Below are 11,122 nucleotides of genomic sequence, written 5' to 3' on the forward strand. Positions count from 1 at the left end.
GTCAAATCTTTACCTACCTTTGTCAAAGTTTGTATTTGGCTACGTTCACAACTCTGCAAGAGAGGTGTGTTACCTTTTAACTCTATAGACGGTACATTTGGAGGCAAATTGACGCAGCAGTATTTTATTCAATGCTTCACTCCAAAATGCAGACAAGGATCTTAGGCATTACAGGTTCCCTTCACCTCTGATTCTCCCCCTTCCCTTATAGTAACACTAGTCCTGGGATAGACACATCATTGAGTGTGAAGCTGCACAAATTATTACTGCCCTGGAACTAGCACCAGTCCCAAAAGTTGGATAAAAGCAGCCACAGGCCAGTAAATGGAGTCTCAACCAACATGGGTTATTTATGATGTCACCAATTCCCACTAGGTAGGTGTTGCTGTGTAGAAAGAATGCTTATTTGCAGGTTGTAGTCATTGCAGCCATTGGAGGAAGGTGGCTTATATAAAGGTTAGGGTGAATTTAGATTTGAATATACCTTTCTAATCCAGGAACATTCCATCTTTACCCTAATCGTACAGAGCAACAGAGGCCCAGATGAGACAAATCTGTGCTAAATAAGAGACATTGGTATTATCCAGCCCCTAGCCCCTAGGCTAATGCATTATTGTTTACAGTTTACAAATACCACAAGTGTATCGTACAAGCTTGTTATACAGTATAAGTTACCGGTGGTGTTTTGGGCCTCTATATTTTCTTGGTGGGCAGGAGTGTGAAGTATTTCTTGATAGCACTGGGTCGGTCTACTTCATCCATTTCTTGATCGGACTCTGGATTTTTCCAGGCCCCTGTGTGTTTGTGCTGAATGGAGTGAGCCAGAAGGAGAAGAGGCTGTATATTTCTCCCTTTTTTCCTGCTGAGGAGGTGTCCGGTTCTTGTGTGGGAGGCCCACCCGTTTCCCATGTGGAGAGTGTTTGGATTCTTAGCAGTTTCCTGGGGTAACATTTTTAGTCCAACTCAGGAGCTCGCCCCACATGAGTGTGATCACAGACAGTCTGATTGGTTAGATACGCTCCCTTCTTTTTTAAACTGTGGCCTTATTTGCTTTTTTTTGCAACTGTCAGTAAATGTCACAATAAGAGGTTTAGGTCTCATTCACACCAAGCACAGTGCGTTCCGGCTCGATGCTTGCAGCAATTTGTTTGGACCGGACCGCAGGCATAATTTGTCTTGTGTTCCCTTTTGGCCGGAGGGCGTGGCTACTGTGCCATTCACTTCAATGGACCGCCACGCCCCCTCCTGCCCCACAACATAGTGAGGCGGGCGCATTGTGATGCAGTGCGTTCTGGCCAGGATCAGGCCGGAACACAATGTGTCTGGTGTGAACGAGGCCTTATACTGAGCAGGGCTTGTTATCATCGTAGCCATCTGTTCTCATTTAGCTGATGTAAATGACCATTTTAGTTCACTACGCGGAAGTAACTTTTTTCATTGTGCCATCTGGTGGTGGATCATTTTCTTCATTGAATAGATCATAAGTTTTAAAAAAAAACACGTTTTGTCCACTCAGGTGCCATTTATGAAGTATTAGATTTTGATAGGGACCTGAAAACATTAAGCGTAAACAATCTGCAGTTCTAGAAGGCATCCGTCAGTAGGCAGTTTTTTCATGTCAGGTTTTCATCACAGTTTAGAAATGCAAAAGTGCTTCATACGAGCTTGTTGTACAGTATCAATCAGATAATGTGGTTTTTGAAGCAAATGTGACATTCTGCTATAGTTTTCCATATTGAGCACTACAGGTGTTTTCTAGATGAAGGTTTGTATTTGAAGACACATACTAAAAGCCAATATGGCAAGAAGGAAAAAAAAAATAACTCTCAATGGTGCTAATCTATGTATTTGTTATTTATGGGTTTAGGATTTATACCTAGACCATGTAGCTTGACAAGAGGGATTTCAGGTTTCTGCGGAAAAATTATTGTTAGTCCCCCCCCCTGCTAAGCATATCTTGAATGTCTCACGGCTGCGGATGCAATGATTCCACGTAACTTCCACTGTGAATTTTAGGTGCAAGGCATATGATGATATGTTTGCGCACATTCCTATGTAGCAGTAAGGCCAACTCCACAGGCCACATATAGAATACATTTCAGAATATATATAACATGGACATAAAGTTCCATTAAGATTTTCCCCATGGACATATTAGAAAACCATAATAATACTGCTCAACTAAGCAAACCTATCCAAAGAAAGAGCTTCACCTTAAATACTAGAGAACCCAAACTGTTGTGTGTTCACCCCCCAGTTCCACACTGTGCCTCTGTGTGCAATGGTGGCCATCTTGGGAGAGGCAGTGCTTTGCTTTCACATGTCATAGCTGGTTCCCTGATTACTGGTTGTAGGAATATTTCAGAAGATGCAGAAAGCACAGAAGGAATGAAACAGAAGCAGGTAAAGCCTTGCATTGCAGGTCCAGCTTTCTCTCCAGCAAGGAAAACAGTAAGCACCACACTAGAGGCACCAACACAACATACTCCAAATCAGGTCAGCTAGCAGTTAAGTGGCACAGTGCCTTTGATCACACAGTGCAGATATACAGCTATAAGGCTTTAAGACACAACAAGTGCAGTGCTTAAAAACAAAAGTTACATCTTTCAGGATACTGGTTAGGCACGGTTAATATTTCTAGATGTTTCTTATAATATAGCAAATCTTAACTTTTTGATCTTAGGTCCACTTTAAGTGCTTGGGATGTTACTTAAAAAGATCAGTGTTGGACCAAACTAAAAATATACCTTAAGGCTAGGTTCACACCTAGGCAATTTATCGCATGGCTATCGCACAAAACAGATTTTTCACCAGCTCAATCGCCTAGGTGTGAACCAAGTCTTACCACACTAGGATAATAAACAGTCTACAGGCACTGGCTCTGCATACATGACTATAGGGTCTGTGTATATAGTGTTAAACATAAGGTTCAGTTTGGTTTTGTCACGGGTCAGGGCCAGTAGTTTTGCTTTTAAGATTTCTACATTTCCCATTGACCTTTTACACACTGGTTTTGGAACCAGTTCATGCTAACTTGTAACACATTGGAGTTGGTTACTAAATGTCCAGAGTACGTTCACTTTGCAAGGGAGTTTTTACTTAGAATGGCGCAAAGAATACCCAATCATGTAAAAGGAATTTTTTTTTACAAAACCTACTTTTTGCTTGTATATTATTGGATGTTGGAAGTCTGCAGAGCTTGACCTCACCAAGCTAAGGGAATATTCACTTTGGTAGGTGAACAGTCAATTTAGTAAATCATCCCCCTTGTCTTGGCTGTATATTGTCTTGAGTGGTCCAGGAAACCAGTCAAAATTCTAACCCTCTATATTTTTGCTTCTACATAATGAAGTGAAAAGCAGAAATTACCAGCTTGGGGGGGGATAAAAGTTTGAAGTGCAAATGTCTAGATCTTGGAAGCTGGGATCTAGTTTTTTGTTTTTTAACTCAAAAGGTGACAATGAAGTAAGGTTCTTTGAATGATTGTTTTTCCAAATATCCTGGCCAGTGGAGGCTTATTGACTGGACCTGTGCACCTCTACCCTACACAATTGTCAGTGGAAAGCAAGACTACTGTATCTCCCGACAACTTCACTTGTGTTGTGCTAAACTGCTGTAGAGGATTCTGATATGTTCACTACACGGTTTGCAAGTATTGTACATTTAAATAAAGTGTCTATATGACTTTTTGTAGCCTTAGCCCCAATCACACTTGTGTCAAAAACATTGAGGACGAAAGAGAAAAAGGATGTTCCATTCTAATTTTTAAATCCAAACAGTTTGAGCAGTTTCACTGAGCACCGCCTGCTCCGAGCTGTACCCGCTTGCATTAGTCAACCTGAGAAGGTCATAGACGGAAATAAATGAATACGCCAGAGAAATAGTATTGATTTTCTAAACCTTTCAGGGTAAAAGCCTGTTTTATAATGGTTTTAAGTGCGACTCAATCAAACAAGCCTTGAAGTTTATATTTGCTATCATGTGTGCGGTTACATTATGCTTAAATAAGAACTCCACGTTCAGTGAAGAAAGCAGAATACAATTGTTTGATCGACCATGCAGTAAACATTGTAAAATGTATACCTGCTCAGTCCTACGTATACAAATGTGTTCCCCTGACAACCAAGTTAATTGCCAGTATATGGCATGGCTGCTGTCTGTGTAGATGAAGGAAGGGAGTCCTGGCAGCCTGGCCCTGCTGGGATCTCTTCTCCATTTCCTGCTATTACAGTACTTTCTATATAAACAGCACCATTTAGTGACAAAGAACAGACACTTCTTCTTTGTGATGAAACAAGGGAAGGGTTTTACATTGTATTTCTCAGAGCTGCCTGCAGTGTTATGCACAGGAGTAGGGGGAGCCACAAAGACAAACTTTTCTGCATCTCAGGGACTGTTGAAGCCACGTGGATCCCCAAAACAGTAAACCACCCAGAAAGTATTCCTACTTATCTGAAACTGCAGTAAGATGTAGCTTAGGGGACCTTTTTAGAGATAAACACTAGTTTCTAGAGTTTACCTTCAAAATGCAGTCATTTAAAAAGGGATAGCCTTTAGTTTGAAAGCATGACTACTTAAGAACTTGGTTGTTCCATAAGCCTCTCTGACCCTCTCAATCATCCCAAGTAGCCGAACTGTTGACCGCACTGGGCAGAGCCAAACAATTTTGTACATACACATTCCTTTTGTACTTTCTCAAACAGTGGGGGTCTAATTTATATAAAGTGAAGGATGTAAACATACCTGCCCTGAACACCACCAATCACATTCTTTTTGTCATTGCTGTGATTGAAAATGAAAGAAAAGGAACAGCACAGGTCGCTGGCTGTTTTCTTTCAGACTTATAAATAAGCTCCTGCCTAGCAGTGCCTCGAATATTAAGATCCCCAATAAGGCACAGTCACAGTTCATCTTGTTGGTTATGGGCATTAGATACAGTCCTACAACTCATAAAATAGCCCTTCATGTCCGTGAATAAGCACAGAATGTATTGTAATTGTACTAAAAGGACATAGATAGACATTAGTTTAATAGCAAGTCATTTTTAGAGCTTTACCTTTTAAAATGTGAAGAAAACAGATAAGTAAATTATTTTATTTATTGAAACCCTCTTGTTGAAAATGTCTTTCACAACCTAACATAATTTTGGTCATGTGAAATATAGTACTGGCATCTGTTGCATAGAAAAAAGAAAATGGTATTATATTTAAACAAAATAAAGATTATTTAACATATTGTGCACTCTTTGTTTCTTCTTATTCATTAGTCCTTAAAATTAAAAATAAAACAAAGAAAAAAGTGCCAGTCCATAGCAGAAAATGTAAGTGCAACAATGGTTTAAAAGGTGAAAAAGTCCCTTATGGCAGTAGCTCCTCCCTTCCTAAAAGGGATAACAAAGTAAAACTTCTGTGCCGCTTCCACCTAGTGTCTTCATTCTCTGGCATTGCCATAAAACATGCTTTTTGATGTAGTTTATGTTGCCTTGTTCCCATGATTCACTTCCCCACATCATGAAAATATAGGTTGGCACATATACATAACATGACAACTGAGAATAAGATGTAATAAATGAGGTTCCTAAACTTGGGCTCCAAGTCTCCTTGCCGGTACCAAAAAATCTGCAAAATAAAACAGTATGTAAGAGAATGTCAAGCTGCATTGTAATGATACTTGGCCTCCAAGTCTATAGTGTCTTGCCAGTGGCACCCAATCATCAGATTTTCCCGGTGTAGTATGGGTAAATAGACAAGAATGCAACACTTATTACAGATACCAATTTCCCGGGCTCCATCTAGCACTCTGTAATAAATAGGATTATGCCAAGGGCCAGCTACCAAAGTTTGCAATTAACAATCATGTTTAACAAACTATAAATCTTTCAAAAAAGAATTTTTTTCCACAGAACTCAACAAAGCTGCAGTAACATACATAGATCAGAATGTTTTCTGGAGGTTCCATACGTTGGCCAGGAGAAACGGACATACCGTATTTTTCACTCCATAAGACACTTTTTTTTTTCCCCCAAAAGGCAGGCAAAAATGTCTGTGCGTCTTATGGAGCAAATGTGTGAGAATTGAGGGAATCCCCATCGCCCTAGACATGCAGTTCAAGAAGCCCCTCCCCTGTCACAGGAGAGAGCCGTGACAGGATCGAGAAGTGAGCGAACGCCGGTATGTGTTCGCTCACCTCCCGATCTACTAAGCCGACCTGTGACAGTCTCATTGTCACAGGTCGGCTAGAACTATGAGGTGAGTGATAAAAGCACTCATCTCCATAGTTCTCCTTTAAGTAAGTTAGATTTTGGCAGAGAGACTGCATTCAGACTAACAATGCCAATCTGCCTACACCCAAAGCTAATGGGTTCACTCTTGTGCAGCACCATCTTCTTGACTCCTGCCTAAAAGGTGCCCATACACTGCACGATTCTCGTACGAGAATCGAGGGAAATCCTGCGAACGTACGAGAATCGTGCAGTGTATGGAAGGCGTGCGACCGTTTCTACTGTACGGTCGCACGTGTTCCGTCGAACCAGCATGCTAGAAAACCCGCCGGGAATCGTACGATTCTCGGCAAGTTAGTGGCCTGCTGGTTCGACAACTGCCGAACAGGCCGGTGTGCGCACGCGCACACTGCCCGTTTGCAGTCATCGTAAGCCCGCCCCTCATTACAGTCATCGTAAGCCCGCCCCTCAGTGGGGCGGGCTTGCGATGATCGAGAGTGCGATCTGCCTGTCCAAGATGGGCAGATCGTATGTTTTTTTAAGTACTTTACAACCATCGCAAGACTAAGGTCTTGCGATGGTTGTACAGTGTATGGCCACCTTTAGAGTCATTTATTCACTCTGCATAATCTATGTGACCTTCAATCTTGTTTGGATCAGAAAGGCAGTGGGTGGGGTAAGATGCACTATGACCGATTCTGACAGAGAAGTGTCAGTGTTGGGAAGAAGGTGTTGCACAGGAGTTGATAAGGTCATCTCAAATTGATTCAACACTATTTAGTCATTGTTTGTGGCAGGAGCTATGTTGTTGGACTGAAACACTACTGAGAGCTACAAGCAGGCAAGTATTATTTATGGTGGCCACACACGCATTGCTATGATCATTCAATGGACCAATCTGACTCCATCAAATCAAAGTCACAAAGCAAAGATCATCTGTTCAATCGCTTTAGATAGATCTCAATTGATTTTGGCTCTGCAGCATGGATTGGCCTTGGAATAAAAACGAGTGTTTACATATATCTCTGCTAAACCATATTCTCCATCGTTATTTTCAGTTGACTGCAAGGTGTGGAACAGTACAGTGTCTGTTGCATCTTTTATTATAGATTATGGTTTGTGATTGCACCTAAATCGATCACAAAATGCTACGTGCATGTCCACCTCTAGAGAGGTCTTTTTATCAGATGAGGTTGGAGGCTGACAGAGAAAAAGAGGTGAGGGTAAATAATGAGCGTATAACCTGGTAGACAAAAGGCCCACTATCAGCTAAGATGTGCTTTGCAGAATGCTTGTCAGCAATGGTCACAGTTAAATAAATATTTGGCCTGCGATAAAGGTTTACAGGAACACATTTAGTGCCGTAACTAATGATTTCTTTAGAATGGAGCTTCCTGAATGTGTATTGATATACTCAAAAGCTAGGAGATAGTTGCATCCTATTATTTTTTGCCGTCACTTCCTCTACCGTGAACACAAAAAGAAGTGAGATGAAATCTATCCAAGTCAAGGAAGCCGTTACTAAAATAAATGTCGCCATTGGAAGATTTTCTGTATTTCTTATACATTTGATTGTTCCAATCGCTTTTAGTCTCTTTTGACAGTGGTCAAATAAATTAAAACTCCCTAAAGGAGACAGACAACTAAAAAAAAACCGGACAGGAGTTCCAACACTTCCAAAACTATCAAAAAAATATTTACACTATTAGAATACAATTTTTAAATTTAAAAAAAAAAAAAGCCCACACCAAGTGTTATCCCTACCCTCTGCTTTTCTAGTATTTAATCATTTTATCCTAAATAAAAATACACATTTCTGAAGCTACATAGCATTTTTCTGATGTATAATACTTACCAGTATGAGACCAGTTATTGAGCACAGCAGTATGCAGAAGGCAAAGAAAACATTCACTGGTTTTGGAGGTGGTTGAGGGAAGACGAAAGCACTGATAATGGTTACCTGCACAATAGAAATGACACAGTTATTGGGAGGAACCGAAACAACATTCACATTACAAAATAATTAAAAAACGACATCAAACCTGTAGAAGCTCTTAATGCACACTTCAACGTTAAACATGATATTATTTATATTAAGGATGCACTGATACTAGTATTGGGAATTGGTGCTGGATTACTTGTACATGTACTCGCCAAAATGCTCCCGATGCCTATCCCGAAACTTCTGGTATCAGGAAGCTGGGTAGTGAATCATTACAGGCTGCCCGCCTTCCTGTTTGGCCAGAAAGCTTGCTCCATGGCTAATCGGGAAGCCAGGCGGCGAGTCATTAAAAGCCGCACGGCTTCCAGTATCGATATTTATTTGTGTTTTGCCTTTTGAAAGTGTCTGAGAAATTACTCGTCTCAGTCCCTGTGTTGCCCTACAGTAACCAAATTTTGCCTTGGAATGGTTTAATTAAAAGGAAGGATCCATTTGTTTCATAGTGAGCAATGCAGCAGGTCTGAAGCAAATTTTCCCTTTTTAAAAAAAAAAGATCTGGTGGCAACATGTATGAAGAAGGACACAACGCTATATAAACCCAATCTTCACATCGGGGCTTCACCAAAGTATAACCCTGCACAGAGTCCCTTACCATAAAGACAAAATAGCTTTGAAAGTTCTCCTCATTGAAATATATATTCATATTTCACGTAAGCAAGCATCTTTGCACTATAAATTAAACTGCAGCTGGTCCCTTATTTGTTGAGATGAGGATGTCCTCCACACTGGGGCCCTGCAGGTTCAGACTTCTAAGTATATCGAGCTATGCCAAAGAGAAGTTGCTGCGGGGAACCACTAGAGGGAGCCTAGGACAAGACTGTTAACCTAATACTGTAAACGGTTATCCGGAATTCAACTAACCAGAACTCTAACCAGCAAGTAAAACATTCCTTATGTACTCGCTGTTCTGCTGATATGTGGCATGCATTATCCTAGAAACGATTGTGTATCTACTTGCCTTAATTTGCTTTTGAGTGCTGCATTTCAATATTAATATGAAGTCAATACAGAGTTTGGGTTATGGTATGGTATAGTATGGAGTATGGCATTAGTTAGACCTATTTTTAATAATAACGCTGAAGCAACCAGAGACTACATTTATCAGAAATCTACCAATCCCCTGGATGCTGGATAACGGGGAGTTTACTGTACATAGTCCCAACTGCTATCTTGGCCATATCTTCCTCTAATGGGTTTTGGGGTCAGCTTCTACTTTGGAACGGCAGGATGCACAGAGAAGCCAGGACCTATAGTTCTGAATGAGGAGAACACGAATGAGTAACACATTAATGGGGTTTTTTGTTTTAAAACAGGTTGCAGAGAGAGCGCGACAGCTAAGGCCCTGTTCACACTGAGCGGTTTATCGCGCAAAATTTCCGTGCGATATGACTATGTACCTCGTCCAATGCATTTCAATGGAGCTGTTCACATCTCACAGCTCAATGTCGCCTGTAGCTTGTCGCTCGTACATGACCCTTTTTTGTACGGATGTCGCGCTATTCAGCTCCAATAGATTCTATACTGTTGCGCGATATCGCGCTACAGAAGGGTCACTTTTGCACTGCAAAATGGAAGGAAAGAATGATGTCACATCAAGATCGCTGTTGATTGGTTACAGCCCAATGTAGCAGCGACAAAGTCCCGCCCAAAAAAGCGCTATGTAGCGTGACAAATTGTGCACTGTCGCTCAATATCGCACAATGTAGCTCAAAGCCCCTCAGCGCGAAATCGTGCTGAAAAACGCGCAATGTCCATGTCGCTCAGTGTGAATGGGGTGTAATAGGTCTGCACTGTAACTGCAAGCGCAGTTACCCTTTAGTAGCACAAAGTTATATTAAGGCTATTAATAGGTCTTCTTAAAATGCTGCGTGTATACAGCGAAAGAGACTATGGGCACATCTTAAACGGAAGAAACTCATTCTAGAACACAACTAAAACAAAGAAGCACTTGGGTTTGTTTGCAAACTACTACCCTAGTACTAGAACTACATGTCAAGATCTAGTCCCCCCCCCCAAAAAAAAAAACCCCACACACCACAAAATTACTTACCAGGACCAGAAGGGATGTTAAAACACCAACAATAATGTTGACGATTCTATCCTGAAAGCAGAAAGGACAAAGTGCTGCATTTATTATAAGCAACCAAAAATTACCTTAAAAAGGAGAACTATGGGGTCAGTGTTTTTCCCCATAGTTCTCCTTAGGGTAACGTGAGGAAACAAACTAGCGTCCTCCCGTTACCCTAAGCTCAGTATACCGCGAGCTACAGCGCGCGGTATACCGAGACGCCGCAGCGGATCCCGACGTAGATGACGGGATCCGCCCAGCTGCGTGAGTGACAGCTGGCTCTGCCTATCTAGAGGCAGAGCCAGCTGTACCCGCCCCCTCCCCCGTCCGTTCCGCTAGTCAGCGCTGGCAGATCGGAGTGGGGAGGAGGGGAATCCAGCGCTCCCCCTGTCACGGCAGAGAGCCGTGACAGGATCGAGAGGTGAGCGAACCTGGTATGTGTTCGCTCACCTCCCGATCTACTGAGCCGACCTGTGACAGTCTCATTGTCACAGGTCGGCTAGAACTATGAGGCGAGTGGAAATCACTCATGTCATAGTTCTCCTTTAAAAAGGGATTTCAGTTGAAGGAACAAAAAAAAAATTTTTTAAAATGATCTAAGCCCTGAGCTCATGGCATTATTTAAAAGGGTATTTCCACTTTCCCCGGCTAATTTGGGAAAATGTTAACTGCACTGACCAATGAGTGATCGCCATTTGCGAGCGAAATTCAAAACACAGAGCTGTCGTGTATGGATAGAACACCTGCACCGGGGGGGGGGGGGGGGGGGGGGGGGGGTGGACACTGTCGCCGCTCAATTTAATACAAGTGATCTAATTATATCACTTTTATT

General features: G+C 41.8%; 1 protein-coding gene across 1 annotated transcript in view; it reads right to left on the reverse strand.

Annotated features, from left to right (window-relative positions):
• Nucleotides 1-4,914: 4,914 nt before the first annotated feature.
• Nucleotides 4,915-11,122, reverse strand: part of TMEM243 (transmembrane protein 243) — a 14,863-nt gene continuing 8,655 nt past the window's right edge. Inside the window, exons 3-5 of the mRNA XM_018565048.1 lie at nt 10,273-10,323; nt 8,076-8,180; nt 4,915-5,618 (exon numbers count right to left, since the gene is read on the reverse strand). Coding sequence (XP_018420550.1) covers nt 5,496-5,618; nt 8,076-8,180; nt 10,273-10,323 — 279 coding nt within the window. The 3' untranslated portion in view covers nt 4,915-5,495. The remainder of the gene's footprint in view (nt 5,619-8,075; nt 8,181-10,272; nt 10,324-11,122) is intronic.

This window comes from Nanorana parkeri, unplaced genomic scaffold (genome assembly GCF_000935625.1).
Source record: "Nanorana parkeri isolate BGI_ZX_2015 unplaced genomic scaffold, ASM93562v1 scaffold808, whole genome shotgun sequence".
Classification (NCBI taxonomy): domain Eukaryota; kingdom Metazoa; phylum Chordata; class Amphibia; order Anura; family Dicroglossidae; genus Nanorana; species Nanorana parkeri.